At 39.3% G+C, this 23404-nt stretch overlaps 1 protein-coding gene across 1 annotated transcript; it reads left to right on the top strand.

The window, feature by feature from the left end:
- The first annotated feature begins 9760 nt into the window (after positions 1–9760).
- b3gnt7 (UDP-GlcNAc:betaGal beta-1,3-N-acetylglucosaminyltransferase 7) lies at positions 9761–16375 on the top strand. The gene is made up of 2 exons (XM_036522275.1): positions 9761–9852; positions 15112–16375. Coding segments are annotated over exons 1-2 (1227 nt in total). The 5' UTR covers positions 9761–9850; the 3' UTR covers positions 16337–16375.
- The last annotated feature ends 7029 nt before the right edge of the window (positions 16376–23404 follow it).

The raw sequence follows: 23404 nt of genomic DNA on the forward strand, positions 1-23404 counted from the left end.
AGCCGCTGGTGTACCCTTTCCAGTTTGCAAATCATCTTCTTTTTTTGTTATTCTCTTCATACAAGATAATATTTCATTCATAAGCACTTGACTTTCTGAACATATCAGAGTTGCTTTAAGGAGTGGAAAAGGCATCGATGCAAACTAGCTGTGAACAATATTCTGGTGTCATTTAAACAACCTTTATGTTACGATAATGGGTTCTTTTACATGATCTGTTTTATTGGTAATTGTAAGATGTTTGTCAGAAAATGTTTGATGTAGTATAAGTTTTCATTCTTTGCCTCCAACCCCAAGTGCAACAGTATATTTCTGGCTATAGCTGAAATGTTCATTGATTGCAATTTCATTGTTATTTATGAATTGTCTGTCTAATATCCATTTGTGATGTAGTCTCGGAGTGGAACCCAGTCAGGCAAAATAATGAAGCTGGACTTTGGTTCTGTTATTTTCAGTGAAAGGGAACAACTTTTCCTTTGTTTTTATTGTGTTTTTTGCTTAAATTTTCTAAAATTTTCCTTTTATTTTCCTTGCTCACATCAGAGCCCAGGCACACGTGGTGCTGGTCTCAAGTGTGTGCCTTTAGGAATGGCCATTTCTTTTTACGCTGAACATATGGGATTGGGGATGTACTTGGCTTTTTGAGGTATGTGACCTGCTTTTTTATTGTGTGCTCATTGCTGTACTTCATTTTTTTACTCCCTTCTTATTTTACCACAGTTTTCTTTTTGTCCATGTCCTCTTTCTGGGAAGGAAACTTTGGCCTGGATAAAACTGAAGCTTTACCAGCATGCCATAATAGAACCCCAATGTGACTCATTCTTTTCAAACTGATGGCATTTTGATACCTTGGTGTGCTTAATTTCTGTGATATCTAGTGTCTTATTTTTGATAGATAGCTCTGTTTGACTGTCCCTCAGATCTTCTCATATGTCACTTTAGACCAGTAGTAATGGGGCAGAGGGGGCATAATACATTAATTCTGTAATTGTTATCTGGTGTGATATCAATGATTATCTAGCTCTGCTTACTGTAATTCTCTGAACAAGAACGCCTTTATAAATGCATTATATTCACACTCCGATAAAATTATATGCATTTTAAATTTCAGTGTAGGAAATGTCAAATTGGGACCTTATATTACTCTGTGTTACAAAAGCATTTGCACAGTCTTACCAATGCATTAACTTGTGATATTTCAGGTTCAGATCTGTTTTTTGTTTTTGTGTGTGTTTTTGTGATGATGTAGCTAGATTAATTAATTGCATTATTTTTCTACAAGAAACAATAAACTGTGTGCAGTGGAAGAAAATGTCTCCTTTATATTGTTATGCTACTTCCCATTTTCAGTATAATTGTATACAATGTATACAATGTATATGCAATTGCATCCATATTCAGTCTTAAGTTGTTATTTCAAACCCCTTGAAAGCTAATGGAATTCTCTGCTTTAATCAGCTAGATGTGTTTATACATTCAGGGTGAGATCTAATGGATAGTTTAGCTGTATATCCAACTGAAGTTTGACTTTTAATTCCAGAAAAATCATACAACAAATGTACTACTGACTGCACTGTGACCAGTTCAACAAAATGCTCGTCCTTCCTCCTGGCTCATTATCATGGCTAATGGCTGAAAATTCTAATATCTTTCCCACATCATACTTTGCAGAGTTGTTTTTGTGCTGTTCAGAATTGCCTGTAGAAGAGAACAGTGGCTTCAATCAGTGGGTCATCTCCACAGAGCAGCCTTTGTGTTTCTCAGCACATAAAGCTGACACGTCTGACAGAGAAGTGAAGTCATGTCCTGTTGTGTGTCAATGTCCTTTGACTTGTTCCCTCAGCTCTGGCAGCTGCACGTATGATAGACCCATGAAGGGTAGGGAGAGCACAGCACAACTGGAAAAAGCATGCCAGTCTCATTCACTCCTGCCCAGGGTTGACTGAAAGTAATGTGGCCAGGCCTGAATTTTTTTTTACCCATGCCACATTGTTCCCGCACTGGTTGAGAATGCATAGTGGGTGTGAGGAACATGGTGTGTGCAAGGTGCCGGCTGGCCGCAAACTAAAAATATATCAAAGGATTGCATTCATATCACTCAAGGGCTCCTTCATGAATGCACAAGTTAACACAGTGTGACAGGCCTAATGTACAACTAACAGTTATAAACAGAGCTACATAAAGAAAGACATCTGTTGTATAATACATGTAGATTCAGAGGATAGCCTTTCTCATAAATACACTGTATGTTCTTAGACATAAGGAAGTTTTGTGGGACAAAATCACATAGTTGGATGGCTAACACCAACTGCAACAAAAAGCAATATTGTTCACTTTTTCGCTCTGATTCGATTGTCAGCTTCCAAGATTACGCCCCTTTTTGTAACGTGGCCAGATGCTTCAGCCAAAAGACCAGCATCATTATGTTTATTATTTTTAACCACCTGCTGCTGGTGCTCAGACGCAAAGCAGCAGCACAATGCGAGGAAGCTGACTGCGCCGTGGCCCGAGTGGCAGCAGGACGTGCTGCTGGAGGGGAATATCACCATCCGTAGTCGCTCTGACACAGCGCGCGCTTTAGGTGGACAAACAATTCAAGCGTCCGCCAACGTCATGCAGCTGTCACAGTCACAGAGAGGAAATGAGCCAGAGTTTCTATCAAAACAAAGAAAGGATGAAGAGGGGAAAGTGCACATATTAGTGGAAAGCCCCCCCCCCCCCCCCCACACACACACACACACACACACACACACACACACACACACAGCATCCTTTACCAAAATGTCACAGTTACTAAAATCTTTGGACATTGTTGCGTTTTTAATTGTTTTGTCCATAATAGAGTCATGTACTGTAATAGTCCCACCAGATTGTGGAGTTCTGACTGAAATCACGGTAGGAAAGAATTACGGGGAAGATGTGCAGTGTAAATGATACTGAGGGAGTGGCTCGTGTTAGGATGTATTTTTTACCTTCGTACACTGGCTGTTCCACTTGGGCTCTTCAGAGTGGGTGCTGTCTCTGCGGACAAGCTGTCTCAGTATTGCCTGGTACACCCTATACCGGGAGAGAGGTCTGCGTGTCTGCTATTGTCCCTCCACCACCTCTTCACTTCTCCACAAAACATGAGCAGCATCTCTTCTCTGCTTTGCGCCTGTCATCCCTTATCACTGCCGTACCAGTCACATGACAGCTTTTTCAGTGGAATCTCAACAATTCAGGAAGGCAGAAAATCGGAGATCAGTGACTTTTTCCAGCATTTATATCATAATGTTTAAATGTGAGATAAATATAGTTATTGATTTGCTTTTCCACAAAGGTTTACAAGAGGACCATCAGGTTAAAAAAACACCGTTCATTCAATGAGATTTCTTAAGGTGAATTAAAAAACAGATGTAAATGTAAATAAAGTGTACATTACCCTGATGATAGCTAAAAAAAAAAAGGTAAGAAGCTGCATTCTCACATAATTTGCTTAACAAGATCTCAATATAATATTTCAGTATTTAATTTCTTGACAATTTCATCTCATTGTAATCTGTAATTCAGTTGCAAATTATTGCAATAACAGAGAACAGTAGCATGATCATCTCCTTAGGCATCTCCAGATAAACTGAATTTATGGTTATATTTCTTGTGGTCGTAAGTTAAAAGGGTTATCTAGCATATGCAGTGATGCCGGTGCCATCAAAATGAAAGATGTGCTCATGGTCTGTGAAGCATGGTTTGCAGTAATGCCTTCAGTGTCATTAGGATCACTGGCACTCAGCTGCGTTTATCTGGAGCCTGTGTGCTTTACTGATAAAAGACGACGTCAAGTTTTTCTACTCTGCCTGGCCCATGCGTTGTTAACAAAGAGATAGCCTGATGTAAAAATATTTGCCCTTAAGATTTGCCCTTACGAGAACAAGTAACTGCAAATTAATTTATTACACTATAAATTAAGTATGATTAAAAGTAAATATGTTTACATCAATGTAATAATGTACAATACTGTTATTGTGTAAGTATAATTCCCTGTAATTCTTTCCTACCGTGATTTCTGTTTATCTGTAAGAAAACAGCAATGGACTTCTCTAAGGTAATTTCATTACTGCTCCAGCCAAAAGAGATCATATGCTCACACATGTCATCCGTTTGTCCTCCATATTAGACTGGCTCAAGACATCTGGCAGCGAGCGACATGGTGAAGAAGAACAGACTTCCATGCAGTCAGTGGTTAATAGAACATGTGCAGTAGTTTCTCAGTATCATCTTTCAGCTGGCATGTATATAGGTGACTTGTAGTAACCTCAGCAGCGTCTAAACTATGGCAACATGCCAATGGATAAATACAGTGGAATATAAGAGGAAGAGTAAATAACCTAAAGAAAGGCGAGGTGGATCTTAGCCTGAATATAAATATTGAGGCAAGTCTATGATTTAATGTCACCAAAAGCTCTGCTACCCATTGTAACTTTTGAAATTTTAGGGTAAACAAGGTAGCCAGCTGGCTGAGGTCATACATACTGTATCTACCAGGATTATATGGCTGACTCATTTGTGACATGGGTAACACATTCAGAGTTAAAGAAAAGCCATGTATATTTAATCCTCGTCACTATGACTTGCTCTGGACACAGAATGTATGCATAGAAAAAAATGCTATCACTAAAGATCCCTCTGCTTTCATAGACACATGAAGTTGTGAATCATGCTTCACAGGAGTGGAAATGAATAATGGAAATAAATACCACATCACTAGGTAACTGTTCTAAAGCATAGCATGTACACAGAAACCCTAACTTCACTCTAGAAAGGACAGAGAAAATGTCTTTTATTTGCACAAATTACAGATTGTCTGAGAGATAGCATCTGAACCAAGAGTGTCTCCAGGTAAGTCAACAGGACATTATCCATCAATCTAGAAAAATGTGATAATGAAATTCTGATCTTAAAGAAGCATTGGTACAGAAACATTCTCAATGAGAATGATGCAATTACACTATTTGCAGCTTTCATAAAAACAGTTTCTGAGTCGGATGGAAGTCTGATTTGATTTTGTCTGTGATAATTTGTGTGTATGAGTGTGTTATACTACAGTTATCTTTAAGACATCTGAGAGAACGGGAACATCTAATGTTTTTAATTGTTCGTTCTCAGGTATGAATTTTTAAAGTAAGGACTTAGTAACGGCACTACAGATAGAGAGGCATTGACCATTATGCAACATAGGTTGGTACAGAGCAATTCCTTGGGGTTTTGTGAAAATGCAAGCACATACAGTAGAAGTTCACATGATTATTTTGGTTAGTTCTCGTGCTCGTATCGTGCTATTAGAAATAAGAATTCTGATTTTTGTCTTGGCTTTGTAGCATTGCTGATAGTATAGCCTTGTGTAAGGGTTGCATTTGCAGGTACAGTATTAATTTTCTAATGTGATTTTTGTCTCTTATACAAACCTATTTTCACCATGTGTATACTGGGCTCGTCTCACTGTGACAACCTCTGCAGGAGTGCTCAAGCAACATGAATGCAAATCTCTGATACATTATAAATGCAGACAATGGCTATTTGTTCCATTACAAGTCAGACAGTGCATTACAGAGGAGTGGGTACTCATTGGAAGATAAGTGTTATATACGTGAATATATGGAACAGGATGTGCCTGAATGTTTATTTGTCGGTTGCAAATTGAAGGAAATTTAACACATTTTTAACCTCACTGATTTTTTGGAAGGTTTTGTGGAAGAGCTCTTTTGTTTTTTGGAAGATTCCTGCATCCTAGGAAAACAACTTGTACTTAACTGTTTACAGTGTGACTGTTTCAGTTTATGTCTTTGCTCATCATACCAGAAAACAATCTCTGACTAATTTTTATAAACTTAAATATATTAACAGTCTGTAGCCGTGCCTGCAAGGTTTACAGGTGTTTTGCTAAGTAGTACATTTTGATGTTTCAAGCTGGTTATTTTACACATTACGGCCACGTCTGGAGGCAGGTTCAGCCATTCCTGTCCATGCCATGTTCCACAGTATTTTCCTGCCTGCCCAGTTAACACTTTAAGTTCTCTCTGAACATGGTTGCAACATTCTCATGTTGCTATAAGTAGCAACAGCAGTATGGGCATGTTATGTGTCAGCAGGCTATCTCTAACTTTACACTTGGGAGTTGACAACTGCAGCCTTTACAAGTGTGTATGGATCCACAAACAACAATACTTATTTGGTCAGCAGATGCCCTTATCCAGACAGCTAACAAAGTTTATTCATACAGCTGAATATTTTGGGGAAAATGTAGGTTAATCACTGAGCTGAAGGATATAGCAGTAATTCCTGTCAGTGATTCCAATGTTCAAACCTTCATAAAAGTAAAATCGCCTAAAAAACCATGCCACACTTCCACCCATGACATAATTGTATATCATGGGTTGACATTTTTGGTTCATTATAACAGTATCTCTCTGTTCTTGAGATATTTGTGCCAAATGCTGTTTTCTGTGCTTCTTCTGAGAGGGGACAGCCATGGGCCTGTATGGTTATAACATGAAGGCCAGTGTTTGTGTAAGTGTGAAGAACCAGAAAAGCAACAGACAAAACATATCTACATATCATATCAGGTAAACATATCTCCCCACTCCTGCAGACTACAATCGCAGATTCCGTGTGTTCAGACAAATGTATTGTGGTGTATCTTCCCCTGCTACTTCCTGGCTATGTGACAAGTGACTTTGTGGTCATTGTGATTACAGCACCGATACACTCACACACACCGAGACCCTGTCGGTTTTTTTGGTATTTTCTGAATCCTCAGTGACTCAAGCAGCTAGGCTCATTTTTTTAATTTTATTTTGCATTCCTTTGGAAGTGCATATGCCAGAAGAAATGTAAGGTATGAGGGCACCTGAAAGATACATCTGTCAGTAACTAATGTTCTTTACAACTTGTCTGGTTCTTTCTCTTCTGAGTTGCAAAATGTTTTCTGAATATTTACTATTTGTACAGTGTTTAATTAATTGTAATGAGGAGAAAGGCAAAATAATAAATAGAAAGGAAAAAGCACAAGAGGGGATGAAGGTAAAGTTTTGAAAAATGGGAAACAGAAACAGAAAAAGCCCTGTTTGACAGTACCTAAACAAGCTCCTATCAAAAGGGAACAAGATGGTGACACTGTGCATTAGTGAGAGTTTTTTTAACCATAAATGACTGTTTTCTACAATAGTCACACACACCGGTGCCCTGTTCCTCCTACTTGAACCGCAGCAATCCAATAACACTGTTTGACCAACGGAGAGCCTTAAAAAAGGAGGAGGGAACATATGTGTTTATTCTAGACCATAGCTGCAAAATGTTACACAGTTCAGATGTCTTTTGTTCCCAGGGGCTTTTACTGGAGTTCAAGGCTTGTATTATGGAAGAGTTAACTTCTGCTAGTCAATCTCTGTCTCTATCGCTCCCTCTCTCTTTCTCTGTCTCTCCATGGAATTCTTTTACAATGAGGTAGGCAAAATATTTCTATAGGTGGGATCCATCACTCATCTATAGACAACAGTGCCTCCAGGTTATTTAACTTTACTGGAACAGAACACTGACAGAAGGCATGAAAGATGCTTAATCCTTTCTGTCCTTTGGGTGTTGTTATCCAGCAAGGTTTCCCCAAACTCGCCCTTGTTAACAAAGCAATAGTCGCATGTGGTCTCGGTCCCATCAGCCACATGCATTTCCAGCTCCACTACTCTCCTTTTACTTCCTCATGGAGTGAGTCATTGCTGAGAAGACTGGATCTGGATCAGCAGTTCCTTTGAAAACAGAAACCGCAGCTGCAGAAGGTACTAAAGAGTTAATGGGCCATTATGCGGAGAATAGGTGGCTTATGATCATGAGTTCCCCCTTGCTCTGGGCCCCGTGACCTGGCAGGAGACTGCAGTGTAGCATTCGCAGCTCTGCACAGTTGGCAGGTCCTTTGGGAGAGCACAGGGAGAGACTGGGCCAGCGTTATTTTGTGTGTGCATGAGTGCTGGTCAGAAGAAGAGGGACAGTGTTCCACAGACCAGCATCCACACACAGGGCCAGCCGGGTGAGCACAAAGGCACCGATCCAAGGGGAAGATGGGGAAAAAGGGTTCTGTAAACTACAGGATGCACATGGCCAGGAAACGATAGCTGGTAGTCTTCAGGAAATAGAGAGAGAGGAAAAAAGGATGGAGGGAATATGGAACACAAGTGGGTCCAGATTAAACCATTCCTGTTTTTTTTTTCTATTGGTTTCTTTTTAAATTACATTAACACACTAATGAGCCAATGGAGAGATATTGGTCACTGTCTTCTCCATTACCATTCATCTCACTGAATTTCAAGGTGGAGAGAATAAGGTGCCCTCAACACACTTCATTTAAAAATGTTGACTGCAATAGTAACAAAAACCAGGTTACTGACACAAGAACCCTGGGCAGAATTCATGATATAACAATAATGGAGGTTGCTCACACTCTGTAGAAGTTGCACATCAGACCCAAACTCTAAACATTTCCTGAAAATCATTTGAGAAGATCAATGATGTCTATCACATTTTTTTCTGAATTTCCACTAAGCCAGTAGATTAAAAACCTTGAGAAACAGAGGGTGAAACAGGAAATATCAGCAAAAGTAAGTGTCAAGCACAAGCAGCAGGTGTTACTGGGACAAGTGTGTACAATTAGATCCAATGGCCATATTACTAGCAAAATAAGTAAACAACCACTCCCATCCTTCCTGGCTTTTGATCTGACTCATTTGGATTGAAGCCAATATATCTGCCTTTCATTTTGATTCTACATTTATTACCTTTCTAAGTTACCTCTAGGTGACAGTACCTAAGCACTCTCCAAGTAAATCAACAGTGGTAAAAGAACAGTGAAAGCCATAAAATGCTCACAAAGGCAAATTTCATTTATTTATTCATTTGTTTACTTACTTAGTATGCATCCAAGCATGTGTCGTTTTGTTTTTCGTCTTTTTTTTTTTTGCTACATAATGTCCCATTACACGTGGCCTACTGCAGAAGTAGCTGCAGCACGTGAGGCACTCGCCGGGGAAAAAGTCATTGTGATACTCTTGGTGCAATGGAAGGCTGTTAATCAATCATTTGCCACATACCTGTGCAAATGACATCCTGTTTTTACAGGACTTTATATTAATGACATTGACATTGCTATGGGCTGTCTTCAGGAAGGTCATGGCGTTCTACCTCTTCTCAAGGAAATCCACAATGGAAAAAAGTCTAGCGTATAGAAATCAGAAGCGTTATTGCGTAAGTTCGTTGATCATAAATGGAACTCCGCTTGAACTAGCAGGCTATTGTAAAACAGTAGTAATGTAATAGCAATAGGAGGGCGAGAAGTAGTAATAACTATCAAAACATGCATTATTATTATTGTTGTTTTAATCCTTATTGTTTGTTTGTTTGTTTTAAATATAGTAGTTTTTCTCAAGCTCCGTCTCATTCGTCTCAAATCCTGCCATTTAAAAAAGGCTACTTCACGGGCAAATGAGCATGGAGGGGGGGTTTTCGTGGATTGTTATGAATATGCATGTACAGTATTTAGTGTTCTGGTAGTAGCGTACGGGAGGGAGTGCCTAGCGCTGCGCAATTTTTTTTTATTTGCATCTACGTAAAACCGTATACCCTCCTACCTTAAAAGCTGTAGTTTAGCCGTTCCCCTTCGCAGCTGGAGTCCAGAGAACGCTTACACGAGGATTTGCCGCACATCTTCGCCAGGAGGTAGTTCAAGTTACACCTTCAAGGCGGACAAGCCCGTGTCGTCCGGATTCCTGGTATTTAGTCAACTATCATATCACCAATTGTCACTAGCATCAGTCTCAACCTTTTAAAAATGTAAGTATTGATATGATATCTTTTCAGTGTGTTGGTGTTATGTAAATATAGCTGTGTTTTGTCGAAAGAATCACGTTACTTATACTATGGACAGCACTAGTACTGTTTACGTAATATTTCGGTTTTGATACATGAATGTACCTAATTAATTTGTTTCAATTTATGAAATACGCACTAGCAATTCATAAATTGCATAGGATTGCTAAAACTGAAATATAATAATGTACGGCCTCTTTCTACAAGAAACCAAGAAACGCATTAATAGACTTGGACTGTAATTAGTGTGGTTGCCTGAAGGGCAAGCACAAGTTCTGTTCTTGTTTGCATCTAAAATTGTGTTCGGAGGTTTAGCCAGCACTGTTCAAGCGTCTTTTTACCCAGTTATAACGCATTTTGTTTTGTTGTGTTAAATCTCTTACATTCGCCGTTGATTAAGATCGTGATGGAAGATGTCCGTGTCTGAGGCGCTAAATAAAATAAATAAATACATAAATAAACCATTTATTTCCAGATAACAGAAATCATATTCTAAAACTTAATAGTAACGGAAAATTCAGTTGTATTGATTTCTGATGAGCTAGCCTTTTTGCTAATGTAATGTAACGACCAAAGACAAAAATGTAGAGTAGGCTACTGAATGTGGGAAGAAGCTGGGTTTTCTATTAATATACATCGGTCTTTGGCGACTGCAGAGCATTTTCAAAGTGAAAAGCTATTTACAAGTGAATGCTACTTGCATTTTAGCGTCACACATGCCTTTCCATGTCATAATAACAGCTGGTAAAAAAAAAAATCCCGTTCAGAAATGCTACGGAAATTGTCTAAGAGCGACATTAAGCACAACAAAGTAGAAGTTTTCTCTGTTGAGCGAGAATATTGTAATAACATTATTTTTCAGTGTTTCGAGTCTGAAAATATTAATGAAAAGCAGTGTGATCCCGTTTTCTGGCTGTTGGTGAAAAAGAATACAAATATTACATTTTAATCTAATTTAGCCTATGTTTTAGGTGCTACATATAAGGTAAAGGTATAAGGTATGTAAAATGCCTGTCAACCTCCAAGATGTCCAACCAGGCATACTCTCCATGACTTAGCAAAATCTAAAATGTAATATGTCTTCCATTATAGGTTAGAGAGTACGAATGTTAAAATGCAATGAACTGGTTTAATGGGAGAGACCTCAATTTTATCCATTTTTCACACTTTTGTACCAGTTTGTAAAACTCCCCTGCTATCATGCATGAGTAAAGAGCACTTGATATGCAACTGCTTGCCACTAGTCTTCTATTCTTCATCTGGGCTTTCATGGAACCCACAGACGGATGTCCTGCAACATGTAAGGCATGCTTTTTTTTTCTTATTATTGAAATGTTATTTCCTTAACCTCTAAGTTAGTAACGTGTACTGTTTGTTGCTTTATGCCTGTTTTCATCCAGTGCCCAGGATAAATATGAAGCTGTTTATACCCTGTCCTCCTGTTAGTATGCGCCTACTGCTCTGCTAAAATAGACTGACATTCAGATTCCCCACTGTAAGACCCAGCCCAGCTATATATATCCAGCTTTGTTTAGTCAGGTATTGACATCTGTATGTATGCCCAGTATTGCATTTAAGTGTTAGTACTTAAAGAATGAGTGCATGGTTTGTAAATGTAATTTGCTATACACAGAGAAGGAGGTGGGGTAACATATTTTTGTCTTTACATGAGGGGTCGGTAACCTGAACTGTATTACCAAAGTATGAAAGAATTAAATTAAATCAAATCAAATTGTCACACATTTTTAGTTATTAAAACAAATGAAGAGGCATTAAATAAGTGTATGTACTCTAGGAAGTAGGTGTTAAGTAACAACGTATTAAATGTTCAATTTTCTGTTAACCTTTAAGTAAATTGTGTTGTACTTTACAGCATGTTTAACACTTTATTTTTCTCAGTGGAAATACCAGAAACACCAGCCATTAAACCAGCTTTATTAAATTTAGTTTGTTAATGGCATCTTCTTATTTTGATACTTAACATCAACCAATAGCAAATAGCTGATGTTCACAGCACATTAAAGGGGCAGCTGCTCATAACTGAAAAAAATAAAGCAACTTAGATGGTTTACACCATGTCTAAATCATCTGACACAAAAGTATACCACAACATAGTCAACGTAATTTGAGCCCTACTTTTATTTTATGTGAGGTGAGCAAATCCTTCACGAATCTCCCAACCATGAAATGGTTGCGTGCTGCCCCCCACCAAAAAAAACATACTTAAATGACTTTATGTGTAATAATGCTATGTAAGCCAGTGACGAACCACAATAAAATGTCTGGATATTCTCTGTCTATTGCTACAACCTGTAGAGAAAAATATCTGTTTAGTTCATTTTTTAAAAATGTTTTACCATGCATTTACTGAACTACAACAGTAAATCTTAATTAATAATAATTAAATAAATTATATAATAAATTATATGATGTCATATATGCAGTGACTGCATTAAGGGGGTGTAACTAGAAGGTATGCCCTTCAAAAAAATGACACTGTTTTCAGCTCACAAAGTCAGTAGTGGATGCTCTCCTTTTGGAGGGTCGGACAGGCTGAGTTTGATTTCTTAACGCACTGTCACTTCAAGAAAAAGAGAGAATGTTGATCCTAAACTCCAACAGACTCAACAGACATACAAGTGGGAGAAGGTCATGAGAGACTTTATGGAGCATACAAAGAAAAGTAACTAAGAATTTATAATTGTAGGTGTAGTGAAGGGCAAGAGCAGTCACCCCTCCCGGCCTCTAACCCGGGTCTACGGGTGGTGTTAGCAGTGGGATGGCTTGCCGCGAGGCATTCGGCGGTATGCCCAGTGTGTGAGCTGTATGAGGGACCCCCAGGTTAGGGTGACTCCGGTGAGATGGGTGAAGCACCAGTGAGTGGGGCACCCTGGGATGGAAGAAGTACGGTGGGGGAATGTGCGTGAAGCATTGGTGCATGAAGCGCATGGGCGCGCTTCCCGAAGAGGAGGGCAGTGTGACAGAGTGCTGCCACTACAGTTGAGTATGCGCTCCGACTGCCATACCAACGAGCCTGGCTCTTTGGCGTTGCAGTCAAGCTGCAGGTTTGGCACCCCGTAGACCTGGGTTTTAGGCCGGGTGGGGTGTCTGCTCTTGCCCTTTGCTACAGTAGGCCTACAGGAAGATTAGGACATTGGACTTTAGCAGTGAACTGATTAGGAAATCTCAAACAGTATCCATTACATGAAATAAAGCTACAGTGAGGTAACCCACCTGGCGGGTTTTCATAAAGTTGCTTTTATGGTTGGAGTACTCTGAGCAATGAGTGACAGTGTCTTCAGACTGGAGAAGGAGAATACCCCAGTGGTACCAAAACGATTAAAGAAAAGTCATTCATAATGACCAAAAATTAACATTTGTAATCAACACTGTTTCAGCTTTTGCAGCTGCTAAAGAGAGGAGTGCACTTCTAAACTTATAAACGGTCACTCCCACAGGGTAAGAGCAGACATGTAGGTGCTATTATGTGTTTAGGTCCTTGTGGTAACATTTCCATTTCCTTTGACATCAGCCCGCAATTCCATCCACTTATTCTTACAATTATAACAGGGAGTAAAGATGCATTAACTAACAGCTTTTGTCATCATATATCTTTTCCTTTGCAGTTGTTTTGACCTAATTTTTTTTTGGTTGACATAGTCTTCAGTATGTCAAAATGAGGTTGTGCCTTCTATTGTATGGTTCTACATCTTGCATACAGAATTGCTGATATGTGTCTGTAGTTTGTTTAAAAAATGCATTTTTATAGTTTCACCTTCATTTAAATTTTTATATCTAACTACTTATATCTCATATATCTGTCTGTGAATGAGATTAATTATGTAAATGGCAAGACAGGTTTTGCATTTATGAGTATTGACAAGTCAGTGGAGTGGGGAGTGGGGGCACCGTTGAGTTTTAAGAGGGGATAAATATGTATAGCAAACTATTGCATGACAGACTCCACTTGTGGTTTTATCAGAAATGTAAATGTTTGTAATATTTCCTCCTGTGTGTTGCTATAGTTGTCTTTCATCATTTTTTTAGGAAATTATGAAGAAACATTTTCTCTACATAGGAAGTTTCATCAAAATTTGGAGTTCAAGAGTTTTGCTAGTTAGCTGACTTACCTACTTCTTGGAAAAATTGGAGAAATCATTCCAAAATCATACAGTTCTGTGGGATGGCCTACAAGGGTCTGGATGGAAGATAAAAATTTCTTCAGGCTGCGGAATCATGCAGAAAAAAAAGTCACTTTGTAATAGTAGAAGTGTTATAGAACACACCTTTTGCTAAAATGGAATGTCCTTGTATTTCTTCCAAATTTATTGAAAATCTTCTGCCTCTGGTATCCCCACCCCCAGTTACATAATTCCCCCTTTCTAAAGTAAAAAGTGATTGAATGATTCTTAAGCCATTCTGTAGCTTTTCTCTTGCCTTGCTTCTAGCTTTGTTGATTGGCCAGGTCAAACCAGCTCATTCTCTGCCCTCTGGTCCATGAAATAAATTGTGTTGGAATGCCTTATTTAGTTGTTTATCAGATGCCTGTCGCCATAAAAAAAAAAAGCCTCATGGCTTTAAAAGAGATGTTGTTGTAAATTTGTCAGAAAGGTTTATTATGTAATACACAGCTTTAAGAATGCTTAAATAGCTTAGAGCCACTTATAGCTTCAACAATGGCAGAGACAATGCATGAAACTGAACATCTGCTCCATACAATATCTATGGCAATATGCTACTTTTTTCAAAAGATTTAATGATCTTTTTCAAACGACATTATTTGGCTCAATTTCCCCTAAAGGGAACTTCATTTCATCCAAAATAAATGTTAATCCTGGGAAGCTAGGATATCGATAGCTCAACATGTAACACCCTGATGTGATGCCCATAAGCAGGCAGCATGTCTTAGCTACCTTTTACCTTGATTGTATGTAAACTATAGTATTTGAATATTCTGTTCATTGCACCATCTTATGGAATACTGTGTGTATACCCTTCTAACATTGTAGCAATCCCAGAAATGGTATCCCAGAAATTTGAGGGGTGATTTTTTATCATTCTGTTGTACTTATGTAGCATGTTTCTAGTTTATCATGTTTGAGCAAAAACTTTATGTAAGATGTAACAGTTCTCATGAATAATTTCATACTTGATTAATCAGGGCCACCTGGTTGAACAAGTGATCACTAGATAAATAAGCATTCACTTTTCATTTGACTCTAGGATGACAGCCAGGGACAGATGGAGGGTGTACAAGAGGGTGTGTCTCATGTTCTTCCTGGCTGTGGTGACCCTCACCGTGGTCCAGAGAGGCAACATGAGCACTGGGGCCCAGTTTCAAGTGGAAAGGCAGACCCGGCAAGAGGCCGCCACTGGTGGTGCTCTTCAGAAGAAGGGCCTCTTCTCTGGGACAGACAGCTTTTGGAAAGTGAGCAAGCGGAAGCAGGAGCCCACCACTGAAGACCCCAAAGTGACGGAGGAGAGAGGAGCCAGGACCTGGGATGTCACCACTACCAACTGCACCGCCAACCTCAACTTCTCCAACACAGAGTGGTTTGCAGGTCTGGAGCCCACTTTTAAGCAATTCTTGCTCTACAGGCACTGCAGGTATTTCCCCATTATCATCAACCACCCAGAGAAGTGCAAAGGGGAGATCTACCTGTTGATTGTGATCAAATCCATCATAACTCAGCATGACCGCAGGGAGGTGATCCGGAAGACATGGGGCAAGGAGCAGGAAATCGATGGGAAAAGGATTAAGACTCTCTTCCTTCTGGGAGCTTCCTCCAATGAGGTGGAGAAAGCCAATCACCAGAAGTTGCTGGAGTACGAAGACTACATCTATGGGGACATCCTTCAGTGGGACTTTATGGACAGCTTCTTCAACCTTACTCTCAAGGAGACTCACTTCCTCAAGTGGTTCTCCACATACTGTGGCAATGTGCGCTACATATTCAAGGGGGACGATGATGTCTTTGTTAATGTCCAGAACATATTTGAGTTTCTGGGGGATATCAACATCAAAAACCTTTTTGTGGGAGATGTCCTTTTCAAGGCCAAGCCTATTAGAAAGAAAGAAAACAAATATTACATCCCCCAGGCTCTGTACAATAAGACCCACTACCCACCATATGCAGGTGGAGGGGGATTCTTGATGGATGGCCCCCTGGCTAGAAAGCTCTACGGAGCCTCAGAGACCCTGGACCTGTACCCTATTGATGATGTCTTTCTGGGCATGTGTCTAGAGGTGGTCCAGGTCACCCCCATCAGACATAATGCCTTCAAGACCTTTGGGCTTGTGAGAAATAAGAATAGCAAATTGAACAAAGAACCTTGCTTCTTCAAAGGCATGATAGTGGTACACAAGCTGCTCCCCCCAGATCTCCTTAATATGTGGAAACTGGTCAACAGTGACCTCATCTGCGCACAGAAAGTAGAGATCTTATAGCTTGCACTTGCCCCAGATACCTTCATAAACTGCACTGTGGTGGGGCATGGGGACAGTTATTAACTTTGAGCCAATTCAAAGAAAAGTACTCCTATTTTGGAGAATATGTGGACAATTTTAAAGTGAAATCTATGTACTGTATCTGTTGTCTAAAATGCCAACAATGTAAAAGTTGTCCTTGGTTTTTTTAGTTTAGTTTTTTTTTAATATTGAACCATATTTGAGCTATTATTTATATTCCAATGGTGTTAAAAGAACACTCATTGTCACTGCTCATTTTAAACAGTGGGTATTACCCTTTCCTTGGAAAATAATTTAGTGAGGGTGGTCATACTATAGGGAAGGGATTTCTGGTAATACTGAATTCTGCATACAGAGTCAGCAGCTATTTTGAATAGGAAATGAATGTATAAAGAATATGCATTGGACCAAGAACTGAACCTGCAAATACTTTGTCTTGATACTGTGGTACAATGGACCACAAATACTGGAAGAGTCCTTAGAAAAATGTCTCTACCTCACAACATTATTTGTCAACAAAGGTGTTTGTGTGTGTGTGTGTGTGTGTGTGTGTGCGTGTGTGCGTGCACGTGTGTGTGCGAGTGGGCAGGTGGTTGGTTGCATGCATGCTTGAGTGAGCATGAGCATGTCCATTTCACATAATTTTATAATCTGTTAGTTATATTTACAGAGGCATTAACACACATAATAGAAAATGGGAAAATCATTATAAAGACATTTTCAATCACAGTAGATATATAAAACCTTCCATTTTTCAGTTCATTGAAGAGATTGGATTTTGTATAAACTTGTTCTTGGCTTGAACAACATACTTTAGAGTGAACAGCATTCCAGATCATTTGTGAAAAAAATGTATACTGTATTTATTTGGAATTGCTTAACATAAGGCTGAAAAGTGCTGAAATAATAATTATGAATTGCACAAGGTATAGGGTTTACATTACAAGTAAGTAAAACAAATTAACTGTGAAACAGAGAACTACTGCTGGTACCTGTATAGAATGTGTTGATGCAACATTCTCCACAATTTCACCCAGACATTTGTTTTATGTTTTTTTTTTAGTAAAATATTTCCTAAGAAAACCTGTTAAAATTATCAAAGTGGGTAGGGTGATTATGTGTTAATGATGTACACACATGTGAAAACATAAAGATGTATAGGGGGGATATATACTGTTTGTGAATAGAGATATTCAGCTATGAGTCAGTCTTCTTTTGTGCATTGGTTTGTTTAATTTTGAGGGTCATTTAATTCTTAGAGGCAATTTAGAATAAGATGCAATTGTTGGGGTGAAAGGGAAATGTCATCAAAAAGGTAATTGTCTGTCATACTTAATAGAGACATATTGAAACAGGAATAAGTCTTTCATGTTCTATCATACATGCTCAAATAAGGCTTTGAAAGTACATTTCTGCATCATTTGCTGCTTAGAAACATTTCATCTGGAATTGTGTGAGTTGTGAATTAATCAGTTGTGAATCTTGACTTAAAATGTGATTTTATTTCAGTTGATGTTTCTCACATGGATATTGTAAATGTTTTGCCACAATAAAAATCCACACAAGAGGAAAATATATATACCTCTTATTATCAGCTTTGTTCTTAAGATATCTGTTCTTAAGATGCCAGACAAGGAATTGCAAAACACAATAAATACATTCCTTGTATTGTTGTTGAATACTTTAAGAACAAAGAGAACACCATACAGAACTGGATATCATCTGTATACTGTTTCAGGAGTGGAGTCACATGAAGGCATTGTTTGTGGGAAAGGGAAAATTTGTAACGTCTAACTGGATCATTTCAGTAAAGGATGTCCTTATCAACTAATGGTTACCTTATTACCCTAATGTTGTATATAAAAGTGCCACACAACAATGTGAATTGAGCCTAAGCATCAGTTATGACAATATTAGTAACGAACTCCTATTGAAAAATGTGTGAATGTGGTTCAGATGTGACAGGTTTCCCTCACAAAGGGGAGTTTATTGAGGTCGCCATTTCTTTTGTTGCTGGTTCCATCCTCTCTAGTTTCCTTTGTGAAGTCAGGTCTCAAATCCATGCAATGCTTAGAGAAACATGGTCATACTAGGTAATCTGATCCCTTTTGGATAAATCTGCTGGAGATACCCTTTTATGAAAAACTCAAGCACGGGGAATGCACGTGGTGGTTTCACTATCATAGCATTTAAATTTGCGATCATTCACTCAAAGTCAAAAGAGTCAAAAGTAGCCTTTTATGAAGGTACATTAACTGACCATTGTAGCAGTCTCTGTTATATAATCTCCTACCTGCCTAGAAGAAATATGAAATTGTGACTCAATGATAATTTCTCAATCATTCAAAAATGAGTCCTATTGTGTCTGGTTTTGGTTTGTTTTGTGCTTCAAAATGCCTTACAAGCTGTTTTTAGGTTCTCTGTGTGAGCATACACTGCTCGGCCTCTTGTTAGTATTACAATATCCATCCTCATCAGTAATTCAGACATACATCCAGGATGCCCTTGCATAATAAGCATTTCAAACAGAGGCCTGCCTGAAGTTATGGCCCACACAAGTGAGGCCTCAGCGTAAAAACAGTATGGGGACCATGGAGGCAAAGCCTCAGATGTGGGTGACCATAAGCTAAGTGGTTGTTTGATGGGAAGGGGGGATGGCGAAGTGATGCTTGTGTGTATATAGCGGTTGGGCTCTATAGAAAGGGTAACCCATTCTTAATGGCATTTGTTGTTTGCTGTTAGTAATTGGATGACTTTGGTGTTAGTGTGGTGAACAGCAGGGTAGTGGGGACCTCAGACCGCCCCCAGCCACCTCTCTCCACAAGTAGCCGAAAGGAATGTGACCCCCTATCTCCACCCCCGTCAGAGTGGGAGACAAAGTCATCCCTGGCGTCCTATATCTGCTGTCTCCTACACATCTGGGGGAAATTCTCAATCGCACAATGTACAAACAGAGCACGGGGCAACAGCAAACCATTATACCCACACAATCAGCTGTGTGACATGCCATTCTCATGTTAACAAATCCCCTTTTCAAACTGGAGTGTTCCCCCTCTGCGAAAGGTTGATTTCAACTGTGCATCAGACTCCACAGCAGAGACACATGATCAAAATAACAACACAATAAGCCATGATAAAACTGAATAAAAAGAAATTCCACCAGACAGGTGAGCTGCTTCAGATTTTCCACTCAATAGTCATCAATGAAATCACTGGCCCATTTGTGCAAATACATCCACTGCACTTTGAATCTAACACTAAATAAAACTACACATTTTGAATGTGATAACAAACTTGCTTAAAGCAGGCAATTGCAGTGCAATGAATTTAAGGACTGATATTCTTGAGACACTGAAGACTCCCGTATGATTCAGTGGTTGGGGATAAGCGGGTAGGGGGGAAGGCAGGCGAAGGGAAGAGCGATGCAGTAGCAGTGGAGCAGATACTGAGAGAGAGGTGGAACTGCTTGTAACTTCAGCTTTTTCCCCTCTGGGCTGCTTCTCTAAACCATCAGCATTCATTCAATGGAGTGTTTTGAATAAATGCCCCAATGAAGTATAAATACAGCTGCAAGGATGTGTGGTATTTTGTTATGTCTGATGGTGGGGATAAAGGGTGGATGACTCATATTTCTATGGCATGAAAGCAGGTTTACACATAGACTGAACGCCTGGCTATAATACCCACCTGTCAGGACAATGACTGCAATCAATCACTTTAACATTGAATAGCTAATGGATTATTAATTACATTGATTGGATTGTTTTAGTGCTTTCATATATAAAATGTTATATAAATCTGACCATTACTCTAAGAATGCAATTCAGTACATTTTAGACTGCATTCCAGGTGGGCAACTTCATAGTTTGTGGTGCAACACAATTGCAGCACAACAACGTGTATGCCTAGCAATGCCATGCTTTATGAATCACAACCTGGAGGACAAGCATCCCTCAATTGTACCAGGACAGATCCTCTCTATCTATCCTTCATGGCTTCCTTTAGCCAGTCCTAATACAGAGATAACTGTAGCCTATTTATCATGTATGTTGTTACCACAAACAAATTTGTAATGCTGAAATTATAATAAATGTTCCTTTGTTGTAACACTGTTGTGTCCACTATTTGAAAATTCTCAAAACTGGGAAATTCTTAAGAATCTCATCAAAACAGAGTAGCTTATATTGCTCCAAAATGGAGAAAGAACAGCTATAATATGACTGGTTTATAGCAATTCCAACAATGCAGCATTGTAAGTTGACTTAACACAGTCACAAAAAAACTTATTTTTTAATAGACTAGGTTCAGATTTATCAACTGGCAACAAACAAATAAACATTTTTCAGTGAACACCATCAGACATTTAAAAAACACAAATCTCTAGAACAATAACATGCAGCATTTGAATAGTACATTATGGAAGCTACCAGTCAAATAAAGAATCCTTTTATACCTATGAAGGTGGCAGCACTAGAGCTGAAGATACAGCACTATCTGACCAGCAAGGGGGATTCAGTCTCTACATGGCCACATTCAGAAGCCCCAATCAAATGAGTGAGCACCCCTGTCAACACCTTGGCCACCCGCTCCTCAAGAGCACCTCCAGCACAATAGAACAAAGTGTGCCGTTCAGATGGTGCTGCCTTCCCTCGCACGCAAAACTCCATGTCAACAGTGACAGCACAACACATGTTGGAACCCCCCCCCTTCACACCTTCGAGCTGAAAACACTACCTCCACTCCTCTTTCTGTGGCCCACAATGCTTCATGCTGCAGATGTTCTTGCCAAGCATCAGTGATTACAACCAGAACACATTTGTACCTTACTGTTTTTGGCAGAATAATCTGTTGTTCTAAAAACATTTTACCAACTGATGGTACAAAATGTTTTGCTGCCAGTCATTGCAGAAACGAATACCTGGGCCTAGCTGTGTATACGCTATACGGTACCTGATATAACTTTTACCAATTTTTTTCTTTATTACTATATTGCCATGAAGTGAGCTGGTTCTTGAGAAGGGCCATGCTCAAAAGTAATTCTATACCATGAGCTGCTCCTCATCAGCATATATATATAGAGAAGACACGGTTGTTCCAAGTTACTGTGCTGAAGCTGCCATCTTCTGGAAACATGGAGTTACTTCAGCTTGTTTTCTAATTTGCATTATTAGCCTTGTTTGTTTTGATTTGATTATCAGGCTCAGAAGTCGATCAGAACAAGCCACTTCAAGTCTACTAAACCCACTACAAGTCATCTAAATTGAGAAACAGTTCTATTGATTATGTGACTGTATTAAATGTTCCCAGATGTGAAAAACCGGGGCACTTGGACCTTTTTTTTTGGGGGGGGGGGGGGGGGGGGGGGGGCATATTTCTCTCTTTTTCTTATTCATCTCTTTTTCGCACTTACTTTATTGCCACAATCCATGGATAAGCAGCTGTGACCGTGTAGCACTCCGTGGTATACACAGCTAAGCTCCGCTATTGCTATCCTGTCTTCCTCTGGTGAACCTTTTTTGTCATAAAAGTTAAAATAACTACATTTTTTGCGTTTGCTTAATACAACTCTGGTGCTTCTTTGTTATTGCATGATTTCCAGCGCTGTTTTTCCTTCATGTTTAACTGAAAGTTTGGCTGGACACCAAACACAGGTGGCGGAGAACGGGTCCCCTTGGGGGCCTTACCCATTCAGAAAAGTTTTCTCTTTTCGACCAGTCTGAGTTGTACGTTGTAAATCGTTTTTTTTCTTTGACGCTGGTGGCTCGTCCGATTTTGTTTTCAATTCAATTCAATTCATTTTTATTTGTATAGCGCTTTTTACAACACAAGTTGTCACAAAGCATCTTTACATTGTTCCAAGGCCTGAGGCCCCCAGAGAGCAAGCTTAAGGCAACAGTGGCAAGGAAAAACTCCCTATCAGGAAGAAACCTTGAGCAGAACCCGGCTCAGAGGGGGAGCCCATCTGCTTCTGGCCGGCACTGGGCAGAGATATGTTTTGTCGTCCTCCTCATCCATCTCTCCCCAAAATAAATAGAAAGTTAAAAGAAATTAATAATAACGTTACCTCCAGCGAGCAACTGAACTCACGGTGGGGTCGTGGATGTGGATAAGGATGCGCGCGGCGGACCGACAGCCCGGGCAGTTGCTAGGCAATAAGGTAAGCTTGCGTATTTCCGCTACCAATCAAATAAAAGTATATACATGGCCAATCGTCGCTGTGTTTTACCCGTTTTTACCCGTTTATGGGCACAGGATTGGATGTTTAAAGATAACCAGGAAGAAAACAGAATAGCAGTAGAAGGAAACCAAATGAGGTTTTATTTGAAACTATGAAATTCTAAATTAGAAGTACTTTTTCGCAAAAAATCCGGGATAATTCGTGTCCCGGGAAAGATTATTAATTTTCCGGGACAGTCGCTCAAAAAAGGACAAAACCGGGACAGGTGGCAACCCTATCCATTTATAGTCCTCTTAGTGAAAATCCTGTTGTATCAAAATGTCATCGTACCTTTACAAATATTCTCTTACTCTATATACATTAGCTACATAATCTAGACATCAATATTTTCAGATTCACTGACTATGAAGACCTGGTGACTACGTGTTACCAGAATCGCTAGTTCTCAGTAGCTATAACAGGCTTGGGCTACATCCGCCATCGACTCTGACCATGCAAAAGGAATCAGAGCGCTTCCGTGACATTATTATAGGAATAAAAAATATTATTAAATATTATTTTGCTCATCTACCTGGAATATTATTTTATATTTGTAATTTTTGGCAGTAGCATATTTTAGGTGCGCACAACGTATCGCAGTTCTTGTTTATCACAACTGCAATTTTACGTAGGCTACGATGTATTTAATGTTGACGTCACATTTCCTTTTAACGTGAATAAAGTCCTTATTAATAAATACTGACAAATCAACATAGTAGGCTGCAAAACAAAACAGAAATGTGATGCATAAGCGTACGCATCACATTTGTAGCGTACTATGTCTACATTAACAACAAATAATCGCTGACTAGGCCTACAAGTATATTAAA

This window comes from Megalops cyprinoides, chromosome 2 (assembly GCF_013368585.1).
Source record: "Megalops cyprinoides isolate fMegCyp1 chromosome 2, fMegCyp1.pri, whole genome shotgun sequence".
NCBI classification, from domain to species: Eukaryota; Metazoa; Chordata; class Actinopteri; order Elopiformes; family Megalopidae; genus Megalops; species Megalops cyprinoides.